Raw genomic sequence first — 27,654 nt, 5'->3', positions numbered from 1 at the left:
AGAGGAAAGAGGTGGGGTGGGAGGGACACAGCAGCGACCTGGTAGACATTATCAAATCCCAAATATGCGTGCCCTTTGACCTAGCCGTCCACTCACCAGAGATAACCTCCAGGGAGCATGGGCATGAATGCCCTTTGGAGGACGGGTTGTAATAGGGAAAAACAAAACAGCCAAAATGCCAACAGCCAGGACTGGCTGAGTCTGTTCTGTTCTGGTGTCCCTGGAAATGTTCCGGAGCGGTGAAGGGGAAGGAGGCTGAGAGCATTTGCGCAGAATTGGAAAGATGCCGGGGACTTGGAGTGGGTGCCCTAGCGCATCAGTACCTCTAGTCTAACCCCACATGTGGGAAATTAAAAGAGAAAGAAAAAAGTATTAATGTATATGTAGAGGGATACTGGGGAGCTTATAGGAAAAGGCGTGGATGGACACGTGGAAGGACATAGTGGCGCCTGTGTTTCTAGCGAATGTGAAAAAAAAATCCACTAAGTGCTGTTACTTTTGCAGAGCAGGTTTGAGCAGACGGGGGTGGAGAGGAGGGGGTGGGTGGAGGGGACTGACCTTCCCTTTCATTCTGCACAGGTCTCTATTGTCTGATAAGTAAGACTGTCTAATAAGCATGAGGCATTTTTGTAATGAGTTTTAAAAAAAAAAGAGTCTTAAAAAAGAAAGAAGCTTTTGACTCAGCTCTTGCACTTTTGGCATTTTAGCCTACAGATTTGCTCACGTGTGTGCAATAAGATATGGGGATGTTATTCATAGCATCGCTGGTTGGAATCGTAAAAGACTGGAACAACCTCAATACCCATTAATTGGGGACTGGGAAATAAATGCGGGGACAGCCATACAGTGAAACATTATGCAGCTGGAGGAAAGAACGGGCAAGTGTGTCATGCAGTTATGGAACCATCTCTAGGATAACTGAAAAAACGAGACAAAAAACCAATGTGCCAAGGAGTAGTCTGCTTCACTTGGGTTTAAAAAGGGACTGTGCATACATATTTGCCTCTGCTGTGGGTGGGTGGGTGGCTGAGGGATAGGGGTAGGAGGGAGATGTTTTCCTATACATGAGGCTATGCCAACCCATTCTCCGGACTAAGAAAATGAGTCCAGCCAGGGCAGGAGGAATTTTCCCTGGACCCCAAATTATGCCGCAGGAAAAGAGAGAATTGGGGCACACTGTGTTCTAGAATTTTGGCTGTCTCCATGGGCCAAGAGCTTATTGATCATATCCTCCATCTTCACTGGTCTCTAGGCATTGGTAATTCAATTCAGAGTGATTGATAGCGTCCCAGTCCTTCCCCCTCAGGGTGGAGAGTAAGAATAAGACGGTGCACAAACTATCATTAACGGTCCCCAGGTCACAGGGAGCTGGAGGATCCTTATGCCTTATCTTTTTTTTTTTTTTTTTTTTTGCGGTACGCGGGCCTCTCACTGTTGTGGCCTCTCCCGCTGCGGAGCACAGGCTCCGGACGCGCAGGCTCAGCGGCCATGGCTCACGGGCCCAGCCGCTCCGCGGCATGTGGGATCTTCCCGGACCGGGGCACGAACCCGTGTCCCCTGCATCGGCAGGCGGACTCTCAACCACTGCGCCACCAGGGAAGCCCCTTATGCCTTATCTTGACCCAGCACGTGAGCAACAGTAACATCTCGCCCTGTACACAGGCCTGTGGCTGCTTCGGTGCCTCCTCCAGCAGCCAGACCTTGGCAGTGTTTTTTCTCTACTCAGCTCGAAACCAAGGTGAAATCAGCTTCAGAGGTCCATGTCTCTCTGCCTTATCTGTACCCCGGGACTCTTTCTTTCTTTGTAATTTAAAGGGTGTTCCCCTTGTGTGTCTTTGCTTATAAATGCAGAGACTGTCTGCTAATGCAGAAAAGAAACTGGTCACTGTGGTTGCTTCTGGGAAGGAGAGTTGGTAGATGAGATCAGATTTATTTGTTTACAAGTAAGTAAATCAAATTAAAATGTACAGGGTGAATTGTATGGTATGTAAATGGTAGTTCAATAAAGCTGTTAAAAATTTATGAAATAAATAAAGGAAGAAAGAAAAGAAGGAAAGAAAGAGAGAGGGAGAGAGAGAGGGAAAGATAGAAAGAACAGAGAAAGAAGCAGCGTGTCCTGAGCCCCAGGAAAATGCCTGTCCCCTGTCCCACCCAGGACGGGGTAGCCAGGCCCCAGGCCTGCCTGGCCGCCAGCCCCAGGGTCCGCATTCACTCTCGGCTTCAGTCTGATCCCCAGCCCTGGTTTCAGTCTTTCCCCCAGCCCTGGTCACGTCCCAGCTTTAGCTCCAGCCCTAGCCCCCCAAGTGTCCCCTCACTCCAGTCTTAATCCAGGCCCCTAGCTCTGGCCCCGCCCCCCAGCCTAGGCACTAGCCCAAGTCCAACTTCCAACCTCGGCCCCAGCCCGAGCCCAGCCCTGGCTGGCTCTGGTGCTCACCCTCGGTCTCAAGCCCACTTGGGTCCCAGCTGGCCCTGGCCCCGGCCCTGGTCTGTCCAGGGCCAGGGTGCCCGTGCCCACCTGCTGTGGCCCTGCAGCCGGTGGAGCTCGTGGCCCTGCAGCAGCAGTTGCTTCTCCAGCTTGTTGGCGGACAGTGACGTCTCCAGAAGCTGGACCTCCATTCTCGATGTCTGGTTCAGGACCTGCCCCGGCGAGCGGGGGTGGGGGGAGGTGGGGGCCCATGTAAGCCCTGCCAACAGCCACACACCTGACCTTGGGCCCTGCCATTCCAGAAACTTGCTGACCTGTTTCCACCCTCTCAGTATTTCCTCACTCACTCACTCGCTCACAGACCCTAACTGGGCTTATGATCTGCTTCTTAAATTTACTCTTCCCCATCACTGCATGGCAGTTCCATTCCTCCTGCTGCTCGGACCCCAGCAGGAGTCACCCTTGACCCCCCCCCCATATCTAATTCATCAGCAGGTCCCATCAGCTCCACCTTCCAAATGGGTACCTGACCACTTCCCTGCGCTTCCCCACCCCCACTCAGGCCCCGGCCTCCATCTCCCGCCGTACCCGGGCCAGCCTACTCACAGGGCTCTCTGCTCCTGCCCTTGCTCCCTGCAGCCCTTGGCTGCTCGGTAGTCTGAGGCAGACTTAAAAAGCAGCCCCTATGCTCAAAATCTCCCTGTGGCTCCCACCTCACACGGCAGTGGCCTGCAAAGCCCTGTGATGCCATCTGCCCCCATCACCTGTCTGAGCCCACTAGTCTCCCTGGGTCACTCCAGCCATACCAGCCTCCCTGACGCTCCTGGAGCTTGGCAGCACCGTTTCACCCCTGGGCCTTTGCATATACCGTTCTCCCTGTCGGGAAGGTTCTCCCAGTAAGCCTGGCTCCAATCCTACCCTCCCAGTGGTGCCTTCCTGGCCGTACTGTCTAAACTTGCAACTCGCCCCTCCCGCCACTCCCGGCACACACTCCCCACTGATCTCGTCCATGCTACTTTCTCCCTAGTGCTACCACCGCCTCACACACATATGTTATTTATCCTGTTTGTTTTCTTGGTGCTCATTAGAAAGGAAGCTTCATGGGCGTAGGGATCCACGCCTGTTTTGTTTACTGCTGTAAACTAGAACCAGCCCCATCCAACAGTGCCTGGTACATAGTGGGGTTTAACAACATGTGCCCATTTGTCAGTGTCTTTTCAGCCAGTCACTTACCCTCTCATTTATACTCCTGTCCTCTCCTTCCCTCTCCGCTGCTCCCTGTGGCCTCCTCTTTCAGAGTCACTGGCCCGCTGAGTTCTAATGAATTGTTTATTATCCACCTTCCCCTGGAGCCCTGTGAGTCCTTTGCGGGGTGTGTGCTGCTGCATCCCCTCATCCCAGTGCCCAGCACGGACCCAGACACTGGAGTCACAGAGGCAGAAGAGCCAAACCCAGTGTCTACCCTCCCCCCTCTCCCTACCCTGGGCTCATGGCCTGGTGGGAGAGCTTTGTAACGGGGTCATCAGGGAGGAGCCCCAAGAGGCTACAGGGTCAGAGGAGGCCCTGACCTCACCCAGGGACAGGGGTCAGGGCAAGATGACTAGGGCTGTGAGCCAGCCTGGCCTTCCACAGGCCCCCCAGTGCTGCCCCCTCACCCTCCGGTACCTGAGCCTCCACGTCGGTCAGCTTGCGGGTCTGGGCGGTGGTCTGGTTCAGGAGACTGGTGCCCAGCTCCAGCATGGTGGCTGTCTGGTTCTGGACCATGTGCTGCTGGGCCTGCGCCAGCTCCAACCTCAGGTTCATCTGGATGTACCTTTCTAGCTGTGGGGAGACAGATGGTGGGCTGGGGTCATGGGTAGGGCCTGGAGGAAGGCTCCTGTCCCTTCCATATGTCCCCATGGAAGGGCATAGAGCAACCAGGGGCATCCTCCACTCAGCAGCCAGAGGGATCCTGTTAAACCTAAGTCAAATCACATTTCTCCTCTGCTCAAAACCCTCCCAGGGTTCCTGTCTCACTCAGAGGGAAAGCCAAAATCCTCTCTGACCGCAGGTTCTTTCATGACCTGGCCCCCTGCTACCACTCTGATTTCCTCTCCTTGCCTTCTCTCCCTCACTCAGCTCCAGACACACTGGCCTCTGTAACGCCCTTCCAACAGAGCAAGCACACAACCACCTCAGGGCCTTTGCACATGCTGTTCCCTCTGTGTGGATCCTCCCCACTCACACACCATCTACAAGGCTCACTCCCTCATGTCATTTCAGGTCTCTTCCTGCCACTTATCACTCCCTGACTTCGTATTACATATTTATCTGTTTATTGCCTTTTAAAATTTACCCTTGGTATGTCAGTGCCATGAAGCAAGGGGCTTGATCTTGCTTTATCTCCATATCTAGCACAATGCTTAGCTTACAGTGGGTGCTCAAAAAAAATGTGTTCAATGAGTCGATGAAAAGGGGAAGCAGCAAGGGTCAGAGCATAGCACCCAGTGTCATGCCCGTTACCCAGCTTCCTAGGGCTGAGTCAGTAGCAGGAAGTGGGGATGCATATTTCCCCGTACAAGAGTTTGCAGGTCCATCAACCAAGCTGGACTTTCTATTTTCTGGCCCGCTCCATCTGTGAAATGGAGCTGAACTGGCCAGTCTCCAAGGGTTCTCCCAGCTCAGATGTTTTGGGATCTGACAAGCTAATGTTCATTTCTTTGACAGGGCGGCTCTCTTTCCCAAGAGCAGGAGAAAACTGGTCTGGTGTGAGACCAGGATCAAATTGCAAAGGTGAACAGCATGTTCTCAGGGCTCAGTGCCTGAAGGCAGAGAGCCGGTGCCCCTCCTCCACTCCATCTCCATTTGGCACACTTGCTGGCCTCTTGCCACAGTCTCTATCCCCCAGCCCTGGCTCCTTCCCTTCTCCTGTCAGTCTTCCAGGAGGTCCAAAAGGGCAGCTCCCAGGGTCCCTGGGAAGACTGGTGCTTCCAAGAGAGAGGCAGTGACCTTGGCTGGGGGTCAGGTTCCAGCTGCTTCTTCCTTAGTCTCTTCCATCTCAAGTGTCTGCTCCCATACCTTCCTCCCTTGAGTGCTTTAGAAGGGGCATGGTCCATTGTAGTGCAACGTTAAATCCTGAAGGGGGCGCAAGTGGTGTTGATTAGAGCAGTGGTTCTAAACTTGTAGTCCTTGTGGCAGCATCGCCAGTGAGCTTGTGAGAAATGCAAGTTTCTAGGCCCCACTCCAGACCTACTGAATCAGAAATTCTGCGGAGAGGCCCAGCCAGCTGATGCTCGCTTAAGTGTGAGAACCCATGGTGCAGAGGTCACAAAGGGGACTTGAGGACCAGGGAGACAAGTACATCCGAGCTTCTCAAGCCTTTGTCCCTTTGGCCCCTTCTTTCCTCCTCTGCACCATCAGCGCCCCCCATCCCTCAGCACACACATGTGCTCCAAGGGCTCCCAGCTAAAAGTTAAAGAAAAAAAATATCCTTGACTCCACAGCCGCCTCTATCTGTGTCTCCAGTTTCTCTGCTCCCCCAAACAACAAAACTTCTTGAACAAGTTGTCTCCATCTTCACCTCCATTCCCACGCTCACCTTTTAATTTTTTTATTTTTAATAAATAAATAACTAAATTAATTTTGGGGCTGTGGCATGCGGGATCTTTTTTCCCCAACCAGGGATCGAACCCTTGCTGCCTGCAGTGGAAGCATGGAGTCTTAACCACTGGACCACCAGGAAGTCCCCATCTTTTAAAAAAATTAATAATATTATTATGGTGTACTTCATACACACACACAAAAGCATAAAGAATAGTATAATAAAGTCTGTGTATTTACCACACTCAAGAAAAAAATACAATCCATATTGTTGAATCCTGTGCACCCGCCGACCTATCCCCAGCCCCAGGGAGCCCCTTCACTCTTTAACGCACCTTGTTATAACCCTCCTTGACAAGGGAGGGTCAGGGGACACTTCTATGCCCTCAGCTTACTCTCCACCTCAGCAGCAGTCAACCCATATAGCCACCCCCTTTTTCTGGAAGTATTTCCCAGATGTACCCTCCTTGAGTTTTCCTTCTCCCCTCCTCTGTCCTTTGCCCTCCCCTCCCATCACCCCCTCTCTGAGTCCTCCTTTTTCAGGCTTCTTAGGGAGCTCTCATGAGCCCCATCCTGGGCCCTCGTCAAGGGTGTTTACGTTCTCTCCCTAGGTCAAGGGTGCTTAATGGGGGACCACGGGGCCTGTGAAGAGAATTCAGGGGGTCCGTGAACTTGGCTGAGAGAAAAATTACATTTCTGTTCACTAACCTGTAATTAAAATTTGGTATTTCCTTCAATTATGAGCACAGGCCCCAAATCATAGCACTGTTAGTTGATTGTACAACTTCATTACCAATAGAAATCACAAATATTTTCACATCACAGCACCGATGTTACAGTATCTTAAAATATGATACTGATCATCACTTCAGAATGACAGACATTCTCAAACCCACCACTGGATAATGTGACAGCTATGGCACAGATTTAACTTTTAATGTTTTGATTATAATCGCATTATCACTGGGTGTTCTTAGGCTTTTATTTTATGCATTTAAATGTAATATTCTGGGGCTTCCCTGGTGGCGCAGTGGTTGAGAGTCCGCCTTCCAATGCAGGGGACGTGGGTTCATGCCCCGGTCTGGGAAGATCCCACATGCCGCGGAGCGGCTGGGCCCGTGAGCCATGGCCGCTGAGCCTGTGTGTCCGGAGCCTGTGCTCCACGGCGAGAGAGGTCCCCGCGGTGAGAGGCCCGCGTAATGCAAAAAACCCCAAAAAAACAAAAAAGTAGTAGTCTGAAAAAGGATCCATAAGCTCCACCCAGGACCAGATGGCAAAGTGCCCAAGGCCCCAGATGCATCAGGGTCCTGCCACTCCAGTGGGTCCTAGGATTTTCACATCCCCCTACGTGCTGACCGCGCGGTCTCCATCCCACCCGGATTTCTCCCCTGAATGTCCCACCAGCTTGCCATCACCACCCGGGCTTCCAAAAGCATCTCAGGCAGAAGCATCCAACACATAACCCTTGATTCCCCAGCTCCCACAGCACCCCGTCCCTGCCTGTCCACCCCATTCTCCTCCCTCTTTCCCATCACAGTAAATGGCCTCACTCATTACTTAAGCCCCAAACCCAGACTCCATCCTTGACTCTTTCTGTCACCCACCGCACTCAATCCACTAGCAAGTTCTGGTCACTATGATCCTAATGTGAGTTGCCAATCTGTTCACTTCCCTGAACCCTGGGCCAGGCTGCCAGCATACCCACAGGTCAGCCTCCCCGCCATGCCTCTATCAATACTCTGGCGATTCTAACATGTGGCCCAGCGTGCATTCATGTGCACAAGGGTAAGCAGAGCTATACTGAGGCTGCTCTCAGACTATCCCATGTGTCACAAGGCTGGTTTAAAATATAGACTCCTAGGCCCTGAGCTTCTGCTCCACACAAACAGCAAGTTTATTCCAGCCATGAGACCTTCTCAAGCCTCTCCCCCAAGAGTCTCATTTGCAGATGGTCAAACTGAGACCCAGAAGACTTGCCGAAGGTCACCAGCTGGTGGGCTGTGTTCCAAGACTCCTCAGGTGTGCAGAGCAGGGTAGCTTGGGATCCTCTCGAGCAATGGGAGCTCCTTAAGCACTCTTATTAGTCCCCCACTTGTCCTGTGGCTGCCAATGGTTGGGTGGGGCGAAGGCCACCCACAGCTGGGGCCCATCACCCAATTTGCCACGCATGCTCATGGGCCCTAGGATGGGTAATGTGGGCACCGCTCAGCCAGCCCGCAGCTCTGGTGACTGATGTCAGCTTGTGTGGTGGGCGCTGGGCCCAGCCTGGGCTCAGGCACCAGCTGGAAGGGTGGAGGAAGGACCCCCGTGGAGAAACAGGCCCTGGTAGGATCTGCCACGCTGCCGCCTCCCCATGCAGGACTGGACCTCCCCATTCTCTGCCACCCTCATGCTGGTAAACTCTCAGAGCTGAGATGGGGGTAATGGGGCTCTGAACTCCCACCACCCCTCTGGCCTGCAAAGAGGCTGATCTTTGGCCCTTGAGCTACTCCCTCTCCCCTTGGCCCTGGGTTTGACTTCCGGCTCTGCTACGCTCTAGCTGTGGACCTCTAGCAGGTGAGGGCTACCTTTCTCTGAGCCTCACTTTACCAACCTGTGACACGGGGACAGTAAACCCTGCTCCTTGTCGGGGAGGGGGCATTTGAAAAGGGCCTTGAAGGAAAGGAAAGGAGTTTTGACAGGCAGGGGCTGGGGGAGGAAGGAGGCTACCTCGGACACACTAGGGATGAGCATGTAGGCATGAGCAGCCTCAGTGGCCAAGGGGATCTGCTCAAGCCAGCTTTTCTCCTGCATTATCTAAATGAAAAAGACTTCAACTGGTAAATGCGTAAACACCTGTGCTCCATTCATCCAATGAACTCTGCTCAGCAATAAAAAGGAATGAATTACTGATGCGACAACACGGGGGCATCTCCAATTACGCTGCACGAAAAAAGCCAGACTCAAAAGGCTACATACTGTAGGATTCTATTTATATGACTTTCTGGAAAAGTCAGAATTCCTTGTTGTCAGGGGCTAGGGCCCGGGGGTAGGGATTCACAGCAAAGGGACATAGGGGAAGTTTTTGGGGTGCTGGCAATATTCTATATCATGTGATGGTGGTTACATGACTATATACATTTGTCAAAATTCATAGAACTGTACATTAAAAGAGTGAATTTCACTGTATCCACATATTGAGACTATATCTCAATATAAAACAAACCTAGCAACACAAGGTTCTATAAAATGTCCCATTTAAAAATGCGTTATAATAATAAATGTGTTTCCTCAAGCTAATCCCTCACCCTCTGAGTTTCATTCATGTATTCACTCAGAAACTATTTCTTGAGCATCCCATCTTGGGATGGGAATTAGGGTGAAGCAGGACAGGCTGAACCTTGGCCCCAGGGGAGGAAGGGCAGAGATTAGAGCCTAAGGAAGGAGAAAGGGCTTCAGCAGGGGCCCCTCAGGCACTGGGCCCCAGGCAGGGAGGGATACAGGAGCAGAGACCTGGTGAGCCTGGAGGACATGCAGGGTCCAGTCAGCCCAGCCCCATTTCACATACAGGGAAACTGAGGCCCCAATCGGGAAAGTAACTTGCAGGAAGTTACACACAGGAGCTACTGCCCTGTCTAGCCAGACATATGGACATCTGGAAGGTCAGAGCTTTGACGGTTTTGTGTATGTGTTTCAATCTAAACGCAAATTTTTGTAATTTTAATTTAAATTTTTCGAATGGGTAATATAAGCCCTGTCCTGTTTCCCCTACTCACAGGCCACTGAAGGGGCTTCCAGGTTTCCTCTCAGAGAAACTCTAAGCATGTACCAGCAGTAAGTATGCTTATATCCCCCTGCTTTTAGTCTATAAAAATGTCAGCTCACCATGCTGCACCCTGCGTCTTTTTTCTTAATATAATTTGGAGATTGTTCTAGATTCATCCAGGGAGACTCGCCTTGCTGTTTTAACAGCCTCCCACTGTTTGCTTACAGCTGGGCTGTAGGTTATTTCCAGGCTTTTGTCATCACACCAGGGCTGCTGGGAACATCCTGTCCACTTGTCATTAACTCTCTTGCAAGGCTGCTTGGGGATAAATCCCTTAAACCAGAACTGCCGAGTTTAAGGGTGTGTACACTAGTGATGTGGACAAACTGCTCTGGGCAGAGGCTGTGTCTGTGGTTCCCACACTGCGTCTGGAGGAGGGGCCCTGAGCCAGGGTGTTACCTACTCCAATCCTCCAACACACATCCACGCGCCCCTATCTCAGGAGCTCCCAGAGCTTCTCCTGTCAGCTCCCTTCTGACTTTCAGGTCTGCCCATAAGTGTCACCTCCTCTGAGAAGCGTTCCCTGGCCACCCCATCAAAGGTAACTGCACCCCAGCCCTACTCCACCTGCCATGACTGTGGTTTCTTCACAGCATGTCACGCATCTGAAATCACTGCGGTCATTTCCTATTTGTCTCTTCCCCCACAGGAATATCAGCCCCAGGAGCGCAGGGTTGCCCTGTTCATGGCCACGCCCTCTGTGCCTCTAACAGTGCCAGGCACATAAGAGGTGCTCAGAAACTATTTGTTAAAAAGAACAAATAGGTCCATTTTATGTAAGGAGCACCGGATTTCCACTGAATCATTGTTTGGCTGCTAGAAATAAGCTTGGACGTCCTAACCCAGCCCCAGCTGCCCCTGGAGCCCCGTGAGAGGTATGGCCAGAGGGCCAGAGTGTGGGGAGATCACTGGTCCAAGGACAGGAAGAAAAGGGGAAGAAATGCCGCACAGAGACTGGAGGGCAGGGGTGCAGGAGCTGAGGGAGGCCCACGGCAAGGGAGGGAGCCAGCTTGTGGTATCTGCAGGGGAAATGTTCCAGAAACCTGACACAGTCTCGGGACCCATTCGTCTGTTCAACACACTCATTCAGAAGTGCCAGGACTCTTGCGGGGCACTGGGGAGAGAGTGGTAACCAGGGAAGGCTGGTTCCTGCTTGAGGAGGGGTGCCAGGTGTGGCCCCAAGGGCTTTACTTAGCCCGTTTAGTCCTTGGTCTCATCGCTCCCATCTCACAGATGAGGAGAAGAAGCACAGAGAAGATGAGCCCGTCCCCCAAGTCTCACAGCTTGGGAGTGGCAGAGGCTGGCTTGGGACCCAGGCCTTCGGGCTCCTGAGACCACAGCCTTCACCACTCCAGTTGGCTGCTTATAGCAGCCAGACTTCAAGGCAGCCCCAATCACCCTCCCAGTACTCATGCCCCAGTGTAGTCAGCCTAGCCAGTGTGACCAACAGGACACTGGAGAGATGTTGGTGGTGAGTCCGTGGTGACATCGTCACATTGTGGCTTCTGCTTTGCCCCCTCTTGAATCTCTTGCTCTGGGGGAAGCTGGCCCCCATGTCCTGAGGACCCTCAAGCAGCCCTGAGGAGGGACCCATCTGGAGAGGAACAGAGGGCTCCCACCACCAGCTAGTACCACCCTCCCGGCCCTGTGCTGGGGCCACCTTAGGGGCTGATCCTCCAGCCTTAGTCAAGCCTTCAGATGACCACAGCCCCGGCTGACATCTGAGTGTAACTGCATGGAAAAAAACCCGAGTTGGAGCTACCTTGGTAAGGGGCTCCCGATTCCTGACCCTCAGAAACTGTGCGAGATAATAAATGTTTGTGGTTACTCTAACTTGCTGAACATCTTAGGGTGATGCATTATGACACAATAGATGACCGGAACTACTGCACTGCTTTCGCAGAGGTCACAGAAGTTAGACCCTCTTTCTCGCGGCCCTGCCCCCTTTGCCTGGCCCATCACATCCTGCCCTGTCATCCCCAGGCTTCAGTTTCCTCATTTTCCCAATGGAACTAACTTTGTGGCTGTGAGCCTGACGGCCAAGGTTGGCTGCTCCTCCTCTGCCTGGCTCCAGCCCCTCCCGTCCCCTCGGGCCCCACACAGGCCCTGACCCCTTGGCTCAAGGCAGAAGGGGTTGTCTTGTTTTTCCTGAGCCGCCAGGCCCAGACTTCCTAGGCTATTTTCCTCCCTGCAGGAGATTCTGTTGCTTTTCTTCTGGGTCAGGGCTCAGAGTAAGCAGAGTGAGTGGGCAGGGAACCAGGAGTGGAGAGTGTCAGGGACCAGCGGGCTGTTGAGGAGGAATGCGCTTTTCAGCTCTCAGCTCAAGCTGCGATTCCCGGCACCTTCCAGCTGGAGCGCTGAGTCCGGTGTGGGCCTGGTGCATGGCACTGAGAGTCAGGCGCTGGTCCAATCACAGCTTTGGTGTTTGCTCTCTGAGCCAGTGAGGGAGCTTCTCTGAGCCTCAGTGTCCTCATCAGGAAATGGGGCTCGTTGATTCCTCCTTGCAGAGGGGCTGGCGGGGGTGCCTCTCATAAGCTGGGAAGGAGCTGCCAGGGCTCTGGCCTCAGGTTCAGCTATCCCTTTGTGGTTGTCTGTATCTAAACCTTGATCTTGGAAGGATTGTCTACAATGAGGCCCAGTGGATGAGGCTTCCTTATTCTCCCAAGTGTAGGAATTGGGAGTTTGATCAAGAGGAAGTGAAGAAGCACATTTCTTGCAGTCACTCACCTCCCTGCCACCTGTGCACGAGCCCTTACCCAGAGTGGGGTGGTGTGTCCATTTTGCTTGGCAAGTGTCTACTTAGTGCTTGTTGTGTGCTGGACACTGTTCTAACCTCTATGTATAGTAAATCCCACCCTCTGTGGTAGGAGATACTATCAACCCATTTTACAGATGAGGCACATAGAAGTTAAGCAACTTGTCCAAGGACAGACAGCTCATCAAGGGCAAATCCAGGCTGTCTGGGAGTAACTCTCCCAGGCTGCACTTCAAAGCTGGCTTGACTGAAGTGATCATGTGACAGTAACCCCAGCTCCCCTCCCAGCCCCAGCTCCACCTGGGGGAATGGAGTCAAGTGTGTTCTAGATGGAAGGAGGCCTTGCTGGGGTGTCTCCCCATGCGGCAACAGGTTTTCCTGCCTGCGCAACTCTGGTGTATAACTCTGATCCCCAGCAGCCTGGAGGAAAGGAGAGATTGCTCCACCCTTGACAAATGAGTAAACTGAGGCCCAGAGAGGCCAAGCATTACCCACAGCTGGTAAATGAGGATTTGAATCCAATGGCTAAGCTCTTTCCCTCACCCATCCCCCCCATCCCCCATCTCTGGTGGGCAAGGCTGACATTGAAGACAGGGTGACAGGGATAGGACCAGGGTCAGGCAAAGAGGGGAGGAGCAGGTCCAGATGTCCATTGCCACTGCCCATCACTGGGGGCAGGACAGAAAGTGGCCACATCAGTTTCCAGCACCCAAAAGCCTCGAGAGCAGGGTCAGGCCCAGGGAGGTTGGGTCTGGGCCCTGATGAACACGCTGGTCTCATCTTGGCCATACTCTGCTGACTCTCTGGGTTACAGCCACACCAAACATTTTTCACTCCTTCAAAATCCTTTTGCTCCATTCCACCTCAGGGCCTTTGCACTTGCCATTCCCTGTGCTTGGAATGTCTTCCCCTTCTCTTCCTTGCCTAGGAACTGCTAATCCACTCTTTACATCTCAGCTCTGTCCTCTGTCCTTCCTCCATCAAGGTTGGGCCCCCTATTATCCACTCCTAGAACAGGTGAGCCCCTCCCTCACAGCATGTATCATGGTTTATCATTACACATGAGAAAGTACTAGGTTAGTGCCTCTTCCTCTGCTCCCAGAGGGGAAGGACCAAGTCTTCCTTGCTTACTCTGAACCGTCATCACCTGCACAGCGCCTAGCGTGTAAGCTTGCAGTAAGCATCAATGGAGGGGGTGATGAAGTGCATGGAGGAATGAACACTCTACCTGGCAAATTAAGTTCAGAACGGTGCCTGTGTGCACGTGTGCAGGCCTGTATGTCTGCACATAATCCCAGAGCTTCAGAACTGTAAGGACGCATGGATTTTTCATAAGGTTTCTGACATGCTGTGTGTCCTGTCACCACAAGATTGTCCCTGCCAATGACCCTGGGGTGAATGTAGTCGAGTCATTCCTCCACCCAGGGTCAGTGTGCTCATCTGTAAAATGGGTGGCATGGAGAGGCAGTCAGTGTAGTCATTAAGAGTGTGAGGTCTGGAGCCAGCTTGCCTGGGTTCAAGCCTACCTCCCTCACTTCCCTGATGTGTGAACTCTCTGGGCCTCAGTTTCCCCACAGTAAATGGGGATCATAACAGTCCTCACCTTTTAGGGTATCATGAGGTTCAATGAGTCAATGTTTGTAAAACACGTATGATAGTGCCTGGCACAGAGACAGTCCTGTTTGTGGAGTAGCCACAGCAACGCATTCACCCCAGAAGAGAGAAGAAGCAATAACAGCATCTCCCACTTCCCTGCAAGCAGACCCAGCGCCAGACACACTCCCAGACCTCCGCATGCACTAGTTATTTGGGCCTCACAGCAAACTCAGGCATGTGCTCACCATTGTCCCCAGTTTACAGATGGAAAAACTGTGACTCAGGCTTTTCCCACACTTGCAGAGCTATAAATCTCACAGATACAAGGTCGAGTGAACAAAAGCAAATTGTAGAAAGAGATAGACAGTGTGGCCACTTATACAGGAAACAAATATACATCGGTTAGGGAGGGACCTGGAGTAGGAGGTCATCAACACAGAATTCACAGCAGCCATCTCTGGTGGGGAAGGAGGCAGGAGAGGGTGAGGGGCTTAAGTAGGTTGGTAAGGTTTTGTTTCTTAAGCTGGGTTGTGGGGACAAGAAATTTCATCTGATTTTTCTCTCTACCTTTTCATACATCTAAAGCATCTCAGTAAAAATTTCAAATGCATAGAATGAACAGCAAGGAAACTAACCAGGAGATGATCAGGGGATTGGGTGATTTTTTTCCCTCTGTCTTTACACACTTCCGTATTTCCCAATTTTTGCACGCTGAAAATTCGTCAAAAGCTGAGAAAAACAACTGGGCTGCTGGCAAGAGGTAGAGCTGAAGCTGGACCCTAGGTCAGCATGACCCCGGCCGCTTTATTTACAGCCTCTCCCTAGCTCATCTCTGTGCCTGGGGGACCCATTTACAGTCTCTGCAGAACTTTCATATGGGGGTTCCCCTCAGCTGCTTGGGAGTCACCTTCCATCCTTCAGCCCTACTTGGTAGACCAACGACTGTTGGACTGGAGTCGGGAGTAAAGGGCCACAAGGCTCCGCCAGCATGAGCTTCTGAGGCTCTGTTCCTCTGTCCAAAGGAAGCCGTTTTGCTTTCAGCTTCAAGAGTCCCCAGTCATCTCCTAGCCTGCAGGCCCCACCAGATCTCTGCATGCTTTACTTCATTTTGTCCTCACCTGAGGTACTTGTTTTCATGCTCCCCACTTGGCAGATGAGGAAACTGAGGCCCAGGGAGGAGAAAAAGGGACTTTCCCAAGATCACACAAGGCGGGACACAGAGAAGTTGGTTGGGTTCCTGCGCTGACTCCAAGATGGATTGCCCTCCTGTGCCGAGCATCCCAAGCATGTTTTCAACAGGTGGCTTCCCTGGGCTCTGACTCTATGCCGGGCACTGTCTTCAGCCCTGCATGTATATTAATTCATTTAATCTCCACGGCAACCTGCAAAGCGGCTTCTACTAGTGTCCTTGTTTCACAGACAAGAAAGCTGAGGCACAGACTGGCAAAGTGATTGAGAACACACACCCAGCAAACAGTAGAGATGTGATTCAAATTGAGTCAGTGGAGCCCCAAGGCCCACGCTCAGTCTCTGTGGGATTTACCCCAGGCCCTGGGCCAAGGATGGAGGTTGTGACAGTGATGACGCTTAGACGGAAGTTCAGGGTTCCCTCAGCTTTCAAGGGCTGCCCCTGATGGCTGAGGTGCTAGCTGAATTTACTCTGGCAAAAGAGCCCTAGAGAAGTTCTCTTTGGCTGAGGGCCTCCTGGGAGAAGGGGAAAATCTAGCACCTGTGAGTTTTCCCTGTGATGGCCAAGGGCCTCTCTGTTCCCCAGGCCCCAGTTGGGTACCCAGGGGCCAAGTCACAATGGACATGTCTTGTTTATTGTGTTGAGAGCGTGGTTTCTGGCATCAGACAGCCTGAGTGTGAACCTGGCCTCACCCTTCCTGGTCTTGTGACCTTGGGCAAGTCACCTCACCTCTTGGTGCCTCAGTTTCCTCATCTGTCAATGGGCAAACAATCTTAGGCTCATTGTGAGAATTCAGTGCAATAATTCTCACAAGGCACATAGGACAGTGTCTGGCACAGAGGAAGTGTTCCATAAATGCTGGCCATAACTCCTGTTCTATTTCTTTATCTTACCCTCTCTCTGGGAGGCAGGATTTTAAATTCCACTTTGCAGAGGAATTACTTGATGCAGGTGGCTTCCCCAGGGCCCACAGCTGGTCGGTGGCCCCCCTGGGACATGACCCCTGACTCAGGCTCCATTCCAGACATTTCAGAGCTGACTCTGGGGTTAAGCAAATGCTCAGAGGCCAGAGTCCAGGCAGAGCTTAAGGCTGAGGGGCAGACCTGGGGCCTGTTTTCTCACATTTCCTGCCCAAGGAGTGAAGGGGAAGGGGTCTGTGTGTATCCCAGCCAGGTCAAGCTCTGGGGCCCGGGAGGAGAGAGCCAGAAGCTGCCCGTATGGGATGGCCTGCTCCTTTGGGGAATCCTGCATGAGGGGCTACACTGCCTCTGCTCCCTGGTCATCCCTACGCCCAGGGCATCTGTGCAATCCATTTCTAGGTTCCCTCCTTGGAACAATAACCCCATTCTTCCAAGAAGTAGATGCTGTTCTCCCCACCCCCTTCCCCAGCCCCAAACACTTTAGAGGAGCCAGCGGTGAGGTTAGGAAATCAAACCTCAAGACATTTTGTTCGGCAACCAAGATTCATTTCTTGTTTGGATAACCGAAGGCTGAAAATGCCAAGAATTTACGGGCAGCCTGGGGAGGCCAGGGCAGCCGGGAGCCCCGGCCAGTTTGGGAGGATCTTGGGCTGGGCCAGGACCCCACGCTGAGCTCCCGCTGGATGCACTTTCGATCCTTGTTCAGCCAGGCAAGGCCTCGCGACCGCTGGGCCGAGGGACCGAGTTATTCTGAGGTTTGACGTCAGGGACCTGGAGCGAACAGCAGAGGCTGAGGGGCTCCTGCCCAGCCTCTGACCCTTCCCTGCTTGGCTTTGGGTGCAGAAGGGGAAGAGAAAGAGGCCCCAGCTGAGCCTGGCTGAGGGGTGGGGTGCTAGCCATCGGGCCAGTGTGTCCTGGGTCCTCCAGTGTGGACAGAGCATGTGGACACCGGGGAGGTAGAAGCAGGAGGGATGGATGGCCTAGGGGTGAGGGGAAAACAGAGCAAGAGACTGGGAGAGACTCAGGTAGATGCCAGCCAGACAGGAGAGAGAATAAGAGTGACAGAGGCACCCACGGAGTTAGAGAAAGCGAGTCAGGCCACCGTGAGAGCCCTAGGACAAGAGGCAGACAGACACAGAGACAGAGAGAGGCAGAGACACACAGAGAGATCGGCAGAGAGGGCCAGCAGTTCTCGGTACAGGTAAGAAAGTGGAGGGCTCCACGGTTTCCGGGTTCAGAGTCTGCCCCGCTCTCCGCAGAAGCTTTGCTACCCTCAGGTGCTGGGGGTGGGACGGGAGCCTGGGGACTTGCGTTTCCTCACGCTCCTCATGTGAAGGAACGGGTCTCCTTGGGGGGTAAGGGAGAGGGCCAAGTATGGCACTTCCTGGCTGGAAGGCCTGGGGCGCTGAGGGCATGACAGGACAAGAGTGGGGCTTTATCGAGCACCTGCTATGGGTAGATGCTTTCTGGACGCTGCCTCTCTTGACCCTACATCAAATGTCAGGAGTAGGACCTTTCACTCTCCATCTTGCAGCTGAGGCTCCCAGGGCTAATCTGAGGTGGACACAGGAGCCAGGCGCTAACCACTGGCATGCACGGCCCAGCAAGGGAAGCCTGCTCTCCAGCTGGCTCTGTCCCACCCACCCCTGTCCCCCCAACATTCCTGCTGCAGCTCTTCACCCAGATGAAGTGGTGGAGCAGAGCCAAGAGCTGATGTGCATCCCACTGAGCTGATAGCCGGCTCCAGACATGAGTCATTGGGCAGAGGTTCCAGGAGGACGGAGAGGGAAGAGGAAGAGGAGACTAGTAGAAGGAAGGGGAGGGGAGGGGTGCCTGCAGGGGAGTGGGGATGGGGGAGAGGGAGCGGGGGTGGGGCACCCCCGTGCCCCCTGAGCGTAGGCAGGAGGACACCACAGCAGAGTGCTGCAAGAAGAGAGTAGGTGTTGGGGATTTGGGAACTCTGAGGCAGAAGGGAGCACCCCATTGTCTCAGATCGGGCTTCCTCCACCTCGTTGACACCCTGCAGAGTTGGAGAAGGAAGCTGGACTTTGGGTCTCGCTGCTGTGCCATTCCGGCAAGTTCCTTCCCCTCTCTGGCCTCAGTTTGCTCGCCTGTATACTGGGAACAGGGAGAGGGGTTGGGGGCATGGGCTGAGCAGGTATTGGCTATGGCGAGCTTGCAACAGGGAGGCTCTTCCCTGTGCCGTCCCAGCTGAACGAATCTTGCTGAGAGCTCAGTCTGGGAGGCCAGTCCTCTCCAGTCCTCCCTGGTCATCCCTGATGGCGATGGTGATGAGAATATTTTGTAACTCATTTTTTTTCTCTTCTGGGAGATTACAGCAGAAGCCAAAAAGAGGCCCTCAAATTTCAAATACTGTGAGATAAGCCCAGACCAAGAGAATACACAAGAGAAGAGCCAGAGGCAGGTCATGGTCACAGAAGGTAGCAAGCATCCCTGACCAGAGGGAGAGAGATGACTGTTCAGGGGCCTTGTATCTCTGAGCCAGGGGCCACATGTCTCATCTGGGAGAGGAAGAACTCAAGAATTGCAGGATTTGTGTTTCTTTCCAGGGAGAACTCCTAATAGAAACAGCCAACATTGATTGAGAATTTACTGTACGCCTGGTGCCGGGCAAAGGACTTCACATGCATCATCTCATTAAATATTCATAAAGGTAGATAGTGTTGTCACCACGTTTTATAGGTGAGGAAACTGAGGCTCAGAGAGGTGAAGCAACTTGCCTCAGGTCACACAGTCAGAAAGGGGCAGAAGGGGTCCCGAATCCCAGAAGTTGGGCTCCAGATCTGGGGCTCTCGCATTCCAGGCTATGCTGGTGCCCAGGAGGTGACAGGGTCCAGAGGAAAGTGACTGCCAATGGGTCTGACCTTGTGGCAGGCTCCACCGGCACAGGGTGACCTGGCAGTAACCCAAAGACCAAAGGGCATGAAGGGGGCACTCAACCCAAGGGTACCCAGGAGATGGCACAACAAACCTCTGCTTGGACCCCAACAGAGACCAGGCAGGATTGGGGAGCCCCGAGAATACCAGCAGGGACAAGTGACACTCCCTGCCCCAAGGTTACCTGCCACCCTTGGACTGACTTGACAAGGATTGAGCTTCCCCCACCCAGTGGTGCAGAGCTCCAAATAGAGACGATGTTGAATGGAGTAAAAGCCTACTGAGCTACTGTATCCTTGCCCAGGTGAGCTACCCCACGTCTTCATATGTTGTAGCCGGGCAGCAGGCTGTGAGTGGTGCTTGAGTGGTCTCACTGGTCCTCCCAGCCACCCCTTAACATACCGTTCTTCTCTCCACTTTGCAGAAGGGAAAAGTGAGCCTTGCTTATCAACAGCCACGTGGCAAGTAAGTGCTGGGGCCGGGATGTGAACTCAGGTCCACCTGATTCCCACATCAGTACTCTTTAGCCCCATGGTGTTCCATGGTGACCCCTGCCTGGGATTATCAGGATACGTGGACAGATACCTGGAGAGGACACTCCACTGCCAGATAAAGGGGCGAGTGACCGCCTAACCTGAAAACCGTTGGTTTAAATCCATCATTTGGCTCAGCCAATGTCATCCAAGCACTAGACACCCAGGGGAGTCAAAGATGGATGAGAGGGTGAGACCTGGGGGAGAAAAAGCAGGTGGGAGGTGAGAGAAGTGTCCACAGGAGAGGTGACAAGGCCTGAGCCAGGGCAGTGGCCAGGAAGACAGGAGGATGGCCTGAGAAGCTGAGGCAACAGGATGGATGGGACCTGCTGCCTGGGGGTGAGTTGGGGGTGAAGGACTCCCCAGGGCCATAGATGACCTACTGGCTGGGTGGTAATGTCTTCAACAGGACAGGTGGGCAGGGGAGGGAAGAGCTGAGTTTCAGGCAGCTTTGGAGTTGAGATACTGTGAGACCTCGGAGAGGAGATCAGGAGCCCATCAGATGTTGGTTTGGTGTCACTGGGGGGCAGGTTGGAGACGGTGCTGCTGGAAGTGACAGGGGCAGCCCTGTGGATTGTGCCACGAAGTGTGAGAGGAAGCAAAGAATGGAGACTGTGTCCTAGGAAACACCAACATTTCAGGGTGGGGAAAGGAGCAGGAGTGGCCTAAGAGATTGGAGGACCGTTGTGCATCCATGCTTTCATGCATTCAACAGACATGTATTGAGCACCTACTATGTGCCAGGCACTGTTCTAGGCCCTGGGAACCCAGTAGTGAACAAAACAGACATGGCTCCTCCCTTCTTGGGGCTCACAGACCAAAAGGAATGCTTTTAAGAACAGGTGGTGGTAGGTGTTAAGGGAGAAAACCAAAGCTGAGTAAAGGGATAGAGAGTGGCAGAAGGATTGTGGCTATTTTAAATGGGGGGGACAGGCAGCGCCTTTCTGAGGAGGTGACATTTAAGCACTAGACCTGAAGTGGGTCAGGAGTGAGCCACAGAAGTGTCTGGGTGAGGGGTGTTCCAGGCTGTAAGGATTTTTGTTCAATAAGAGAATAACTAAAGAGAATGGGAGTCCCAGGAGGGTTTTGAGGAGAGGATCTAGCTTAGGTTTTAACGGGACCCCTCTGTCTGCTGAGTGCAGAATGAACTATGGGGGTCAGGGTGGAAATGGAGCCCAGGGCAGCGGCCATGACGACCATACAGGTAGGAGATGGAGGTGGCTGGTCCTGGGTGGAGGTACGGAAAGTAGTCGGAGTAGCAGCTGAGGACTGGCTGATGGAGACTCTTTCTAGAAGGATGATATTGGTCAGCAATATATTAAATTTGCCAAGAAGTCAAGTAAGATGAAGACTGAGCCGTGGCCATCGGAAGTGGGAAGTGGGAGGCTGCTTAGGGAAAGGAGAGAGTGGAGGAGGAAGTGGAGGCAGAGCTTGTGGATTTCTGAGAGACAGGCCAGACGTCAGAGGGTGTGGGGGTTGGAGAAGGGGCTTGTTCTCCTTCCTCCTCATTCTCTACGTTCTCTTTCTTTTTTAACATGGGAGATACTTGGATGCAATTAAAGACTGAGGGGAAGGAACAGCAGAGAGGGAGGTGTCGTTAGAGACACAGGAGGGCATGGTTGGTTTGAGGAGGTTGAGGGGCTGCAAGGGATGGAACCTGCAGGTAGGGAAGAGTGGCCTTGGCTCATGGAGGAACACTTCCCTCTGAGCCAGAGAAAGGCCCTGGGGACTGGTGGGTGCACGGGTGAATCTGCAATTGTGGGGCAGGCCCCATTTCTCTTTGAAGTAGGAGGTCCGTGGTCTGGTGAGATGATGGACAGGGGGTGAAGATGGAGGCCTGAGGAGGAGGTGAGGTTTGGCACGACACTTATGGGACTGGAAACAGCTGCCTGAAGAGACACACACAGATTTCAAGGCAGCATGGAGCCCCCTGGGTTGGGCTCTGGTGTATGAGGCCAAGAGCTCCCTTGAAGGGGAATCCGGGGGTGGGATGGTGGCAGCTGGAAGTGCTGCAGGGCAGGAGGGGTGGAGGGCAAAAAGGCAGGGACTATGGGAAGATGGTGAGTGGGGGGCTAGGGAGATAGATGGCCAGGGCAGGAATGAAACAGGAGGTTAAGTGTGTATTTGAGTGTGTGCATAAATCAGCTTGACTAGATACATATAGAGCAACCTCTCCACCTGGGGGATGGACCAACCCAGGGTATGCAGAAGGCAATCCTTTGGAAAACAGGAGGAAACCACCAGAACTTCAGTTTACATGATGTCATATCTTATCTTCTTCTTTTTTCTTTTTTTTTGCAGTACGCAGGCCTCTCACTGTTGTGGCCTCTCCCGTTGAGGAGCACAGGCTCCGGACGCGCAGGCCCAGTGGCCATGGCCCACGGGCCCAGCCGCTCTGCGGCATGTGGGATCCTCCCGGACCGGGGCACGAACCCACGTCCCCTGCATCGGCAGGCGGACTCTCAACCACTGCGCCACCAGGGAAGCCCCATATCTTATCTTCTTAAAGTTCCATTTTCATTTGTCTCATACCCTGTACATATTATATTAATATGGGTGCACGTTCGTAAATTCTAAATAAATATGCGTGTACTCTGGGAGCGAAGCATTGTTTGCTGATCGGGCAAATGATCTGAAAGATTTGGAAACCACGGGTACGGAGGGACTGCTCCCCATCTTGGACACCACAGGATGCCTTTTCCGCCCCCACCCCACCCAGGGCCAAACCTGCCTCGTTCACCTCTGTACTTCAGTGTCTTGCCTAGGGCCTGGCACATGGAGGGTGCTCAGAGTGTCTGCTGAAAGTATGAGGACAGGAGACCCTAGAGTGGCCCTGGCCTTGGGCCAAAATGGCAGTGGGGTCCTCAACTCCTTGATCTCTGCCACGCCATATTCAATTCATCAGCAGAGCCCATTCACGCCCTCTTCAGAATATACTAGAACCTGACGGCCACACCCCCTCCCCCAGCTCTGTTCTGCTCCACACCTCCATCACTTCTTGCCTGGTGGCTGCAGTGGTCTCTTCTTTGGGCTCCCAGCATCGAATCTTCTCCTACAGTCTATTCTGTTAAGACTAAATCAGGTGTTTCTCACCTGCTCAAAACCCTGCAATGGCTCCCGTGATGCTCAGAGAAAGAGCCAAAATCCTTCCCAGTGGACTCCAAGGCCCAACATGGTCTTCCCTCCCCTCATCTCTCGGATTTTGTCCCTCACCCCTCTGTCCTCCTCCTTTCTGCTCCAGCCACACTGGCCACCCTGCTGTTCCCCAGGTAACCCAACTACATTCCCACCACACAGCCTTTGTACTTACTGATCCCTTTGCCAGGAATGCCCTCCCACCAGATACCTTCCTGGGTTGCCTCATCACTTTGCTTGTTCTCTGGGCTCAAACGTCACCTCCTCCGAGAAGTCCTCTCGGATTATCTGACCTCAAATAGTCACCTCTGGTCATTCCTTGCCTTTTTCCCTTTTTCATTTTGCTTCACCATCTGACAGAATAGATATTTATTGTTCATCTCTTTATTGCCTCTTTCTTCCACTAGTCCAGACAGGGATGTACGGTTCTGTTTACTGTTGTATCCCCAGCGCCTAGGATGGGCCTGGCCCTTAATCGGATGAATGAATGAATGGCAGTTAGGGAGTCAGGTTTCCAGCTCTGACTCCGCCCAGTCTTGCTGTGTGGCCTCAGGCTCCTCTCTTTCTGGGCCTCATCATCCCAACCCGTACAATTCAGAGACAAAGGACCTATCAGCCTGGCCATGTGTGTCCAGGGCAGGCCTCTGGGGTAGATGTTTCACCTGCTGCTCGCTGCGCACCACCCTCCTGCAGGCCCAGCCCTTACCTTCTGCAGCCACTGTGTGTTGTTCTCTAGCATTTTTTCCAGCTGTCGTACCCGCTGGGTCGGCCAGTCCCCTAGGTTCAGTGCGGCTGCCGGGGAGTCCCTCTGGAGGCTGTTGGAGCCCCCGAAGGCCTCGGGCTCGGGCGGGCAGGGCTCAGGCTCGGGCAGCACGAAGGTGTAGCTGCACTGGCCATGCTGGACTCGGTGTGCCCGGCGGCGCCCGCCGGCCTCCTGCCCCCTCCGCTGGGCCACAGTCGTGGTGGCCACGATGAGGAGGAGGCCACTCAGCAGCATGGCTGGCCGAGAAGGCATCCAGAGATGTGGTGGCGAGGGGTGTCAGGTCAGAGCCCAGGGGCCGTGCCTGTCCACCGCCTGTCTCCCTGCCCAGTTTGCACCCACCGTGGCCAACAGTGGCCAGTCCCGCCTGCACAGCCGCTGCAGCTGCGAAGCCCTGTTTGGCCAGAGCTCCGTCCAGGCGGCTATTTGTACTTGCTCCGAGTACCACAGCTGCTCTGCTTCCTCCCACCGCCTCAGGCTCCCGCCCCAGACACCCCTCACCTCCCTTCCTCCCCCTTCCCTTCCTGCCTCCTCACTCTTGTCCGCACTGGCTTGCCTGCCTCGCCTCTGAGTCCTTGGATTATCCAGGGGAGGCCTGGCCTCCCTGCCTGAGCGGAGGAAAGAAAACAACGCGCACACACAAACCCCCAAGCTGCCCGCTTTGGAAAACCAAAGGCAACTGAATTCTCTCTTCCTGTCTCTGTCTCTCTGTGTCTCTCTCTCCAACCTCCCCCCACAGGGAGGCTGGGATCTCAAATTTCAGCCCCCAACGCCTTCCCCTTCTCTCCCCGCTCCACCTTCCCCCCTTTGATTCCCAGTTAGCCTTGGAACACAGTGAAGTGACCTTACAGGGAGCAAAGGGGAGGGGGGCAGATGGGTGAGGCTGGGGAGGAGGCAGCCAGTTCAATCTGTTTCTAGAGACAGAGAACATCCTTGCAAAGACAGGGAAGTGGGCACCCCAGCCAGAGCGGCTCCCATCCTCCTTTCTCCCTCAGGGCCTGGAGGGACATTGGGCCTTAAGGTGGCCCTGGCTCCGTTGCTGTGACAGTAATGAGAGATTGTCCTGTCTTGGGGCAGTAGATTTTGGGGAGAAGAGCTTGGGGTGCAGCAGTGCCCGAGTTAGCGGCAGCTGGCTCTAAATCCTCCTGCCCCAACTACTGGCCCTGAGACCTTGGGTGGGCAACTTCACCTCTCTCGGCTTCCATACCCTGGTGTGTAAGCTGGGTAAATCCCATCTCTTGCATGAGGAATGTATATGAGTTCTGCGCGTGGGGACTGAGGAATTTTTGATTTACTTGTTAACTTGTTTACTGATTCAAATCTTGGCTCCACCACTTATCAGCTGTGTGACTTCGGGCAAGTCGCTTAACCTCTCTGTGCTTCCATTTCCTCTTGGTGAACAGAGAGAAATAATACCATGCACTTCACAGGGTGTGAAAATTGAGTTACAGCAATGCTGGCACAAGGTGAGCGCTAAATAAATGTTTTTGGTTGTTGTTGTCATCAGTGTCACAGTTATTATGTACCTCCCCTCCCCCACCCTGCTGGAATGTAAACACCACAGGGGCAAGGATTTGTCCTTGGGGGACCTGGTTGCTGGACAGAAGGTGCCCAGGAGTTGGTTGGGCCCTTCCTGTGTGGGCTGCCTTCTGGCTTTCTCTGCTTGTTTTCCCAGAGTGGGGGCTTATCCGGCTGTTTGGTATTGTTTTTTTCCCTTTGTCTTCCCAAATCCTGATGGCGTTTTGAAGTGGGCAGGCTGCTTGGGACAGCAGCAAAGTAGGGGCTCATCCGGGGGACTGAGAACATGAAACCAGGTGTGTGAGGCTTTGGCAGGAAAAGGAAAGGCAGCTGGTCATCAGCCACCAGCATTCACGGAGCCCTGCTTGCCCACCTCTGCCTCCACTGTCTCCACTGTAAAGGGGGTCACACCACCTCTGCCCTTGCAAGAAAGAAGGATGTTAATGTGAGTCACGAGTTTATCACAGTGCTGGGCGCAGATGAGCCCAGAGTAAGGGCAGCTATCATTAAGATTGTGTAGGTTGAGCCTCGAGATAATCTCAGTAAGGCCAGCATTATTATCCTCCCCATTTTACACAGGAGAAAACTGAAACCCAGAGAAAGAAAGTGAATTGTCCAAAGTCACACAGCCTGGAGGGGCTTGACCCGGAAGTGGCAAAGGTGGGCAGGCTCAACAGCCATGCTGGCCCCAGAGCCCATCCCACTTCCTCCCACGTACCTGTCAAGGCAGTGTGTGAGGACGCCTGCCCCTCAGCCTCAGCCTCTTCATCTGTGCACTGGAGGGAGCATTAACACCTCCTCGTGGGCACCAATGTGACAAGGGAAACTCCTGGCACAGGCAATGCATTTAATCCTATTGATTGCAAGAAAGAATGAATGTTAATTTCTACCACTCCCTAGGGCTTAATTAAATAGACATGGGCCCCATAATTGCACTAACACAGAATGCCTCTCTGCACAGAAGAGCAAATAGGATTGTCTGTTCACAGGAGAAATGCAGGTAGAATCAAAAGAACACTTCTGGAAAGCCTGGGAGATGGCCCTGCCAACCTCTGTACCTTCATTGTAGCACCTCCTTCTCACCTCAGGACCTTTGCCTATGCTGCTTTCTCTGTCCAGGACACTGCTGTCCACATGCCCTCACCCCCACCTTTCATCAGTGTTCCAGTTACTGTGGCTGCCAGAAAATGACCCCAACACTTAGTGGTTTAAAACAAAAATAACCATGTAGTATCTCTCAGGGTTTCGGTGGGTCAGGAATTCAGGAGCAGCTCAGCTGGACAGTCTGTTCCATTCTCTCATGAAGTTGAAATCAGATGGTGGCTACAAAGGCACATGCCCTCAGAGAGCCAGGTGGAAGTTACATCGCCTTTTATGACCTAGCCGCGCAAGGCATTCAGTGGAAGCTCTGCCTTATGCTATTGGATGGGGTCTGCCCAGGTTCAAGGCAGGAATGTAGACACCATCCCTTGATGGAAATGCGTTAGTGTAGCCGCCTCTGGGAAATGCTACAGGCCGGAGAACTGATACATGATTACACGGCCCCCTCAGCCCTGTTCAAACCAGACCCGCCCCTCTTGGAGCCCTACCCCTTTACCTTAACCCTCCTCAAGGTGCTCAGAGGTTAATGACTTGTGTAATTACTTATCTCCCTCTGTTCCCAGCATTTGATATACAGCATGTTCTCAGTAAATAATATCTGTCAGATGAATGAATGAGTGAGTGAGTGAGTGAGTGAATGCTTGAGCCAGGCTCCCTCTGTCGGACTGACGAGGGGCAGGAGGTGGGATGCCGTGGAGCTGCCATGGGGCTGTGGCACCAGGGCAAGTCCCAGCTGGCACAACGCTGGGAGGCCTCGGGCAGATCACCATTTGGGGCCAAAGCTACCTCCTCCTCAGTTGGAGGGCGGAGGGCTTAAACAGGCTCCACCAGGTCTCCTGAGATCTCGCAGAGGAGAGCTCTAGGGAAAGTTTACAAACTGTCAGGCTGCTGAGAATCTTTGAACACAGGACCTCAGGACCAGTGTCGGAGGTAGTCTGGGCATAGGTCTAGCCAGGAGACGGAGGTTTTACAAAGTGGCCTCTTGGCATTCTGGGAAATGGGAACCAGCCAGTCCCACGAGAAGCAGCAAGTACCCAGGTGGCAGCAGGCAGGGGGAGCTGGTGCCTAGGCCCAGAGAGGAAACTGGAAAGATGCCATCTGGGGTCGGTTAGCGAGCTCAGGGAGCCTAGAGGCAACATTGAACTTTGGACCTGAAGGGTCTTTGGTAACCAGCGTGCTCTGTGCTGTGGACTCCTGGCCCCGAATTCCCTCCTGAGCACCAGACCCAGTCACCTTCTGGACGTGACCTCCTAGGTCTCAAACGGAACTCCTCATTTTCTCCTCCCCTACTCCACTCCAAGTGAACTTCTTCTGGATTATTCCATCCCTGGGAATTGCCCCACCTTGACCAGGCACCTGGACCAGAAACCTGGAAGCAGGGCCAGCCAGCTTCATGGGTGTGTGACCTCTGTAGTCATACAGGGCCCCACGCTTAGAAGG

At 53.4% G+C, this 27,654-nt stretch overlaps 1 protein-coding gene across 1 annotated transcript in view; it reads right to left on the bottom strand.

The window, feature by feature from the left end:
• ANGPT4 (angiopoietin 4) overlaps positions 1 to 24,103 on the bottom strand; it is a 39,714-nt gene extending 15,611 nt beyond the window's left edge. Inside the window, exons 1-3 of the mRNA XM_022592791.3 lie at positions 23,542 to 24,103; positions 4,091 to 4,246; positions 2,516 to 2,637 (exon numbers count right to left, since the gene is read on the bottom strand). Of these exons, the coding sequence (XP_022448499.2) occupies positions 2,516 to 2,637; positions 4,091 to 4,246; positions 23,542 to 23,850 (587 nt within the window). The 5' untranslated portion in view covers positions 23,851 to 24,103. The remainder of the gene's footprint in view (positions 1 to 2,515; positions 2,638 to 4,090; positions 4,247 to 23,541) is intronic.
• Positions 24,104 to 27,654: the final 3,551 nt, after the last annotated feature.

Source organism: Delphinapterus leucas, chromosome 15 (genome assembly GCF_059928025.1).
Source record: "Delphinapterus leucas isolate spDelLeu-1000000601 "Yukka" chromosome 15, BTC_Dleu_Yukka2, whole genome shotgun sequence".
Classification (NCBI taxonomy): Eukaryota; Metazoa; Chordata; class Mammalia; order Artiodactyla; family Monodontidae; genus Delphinapterus; species Delphinapterus leucas.
This window is presented reverse-complemented; position numbering and strand designations above follow the sequence as displayed.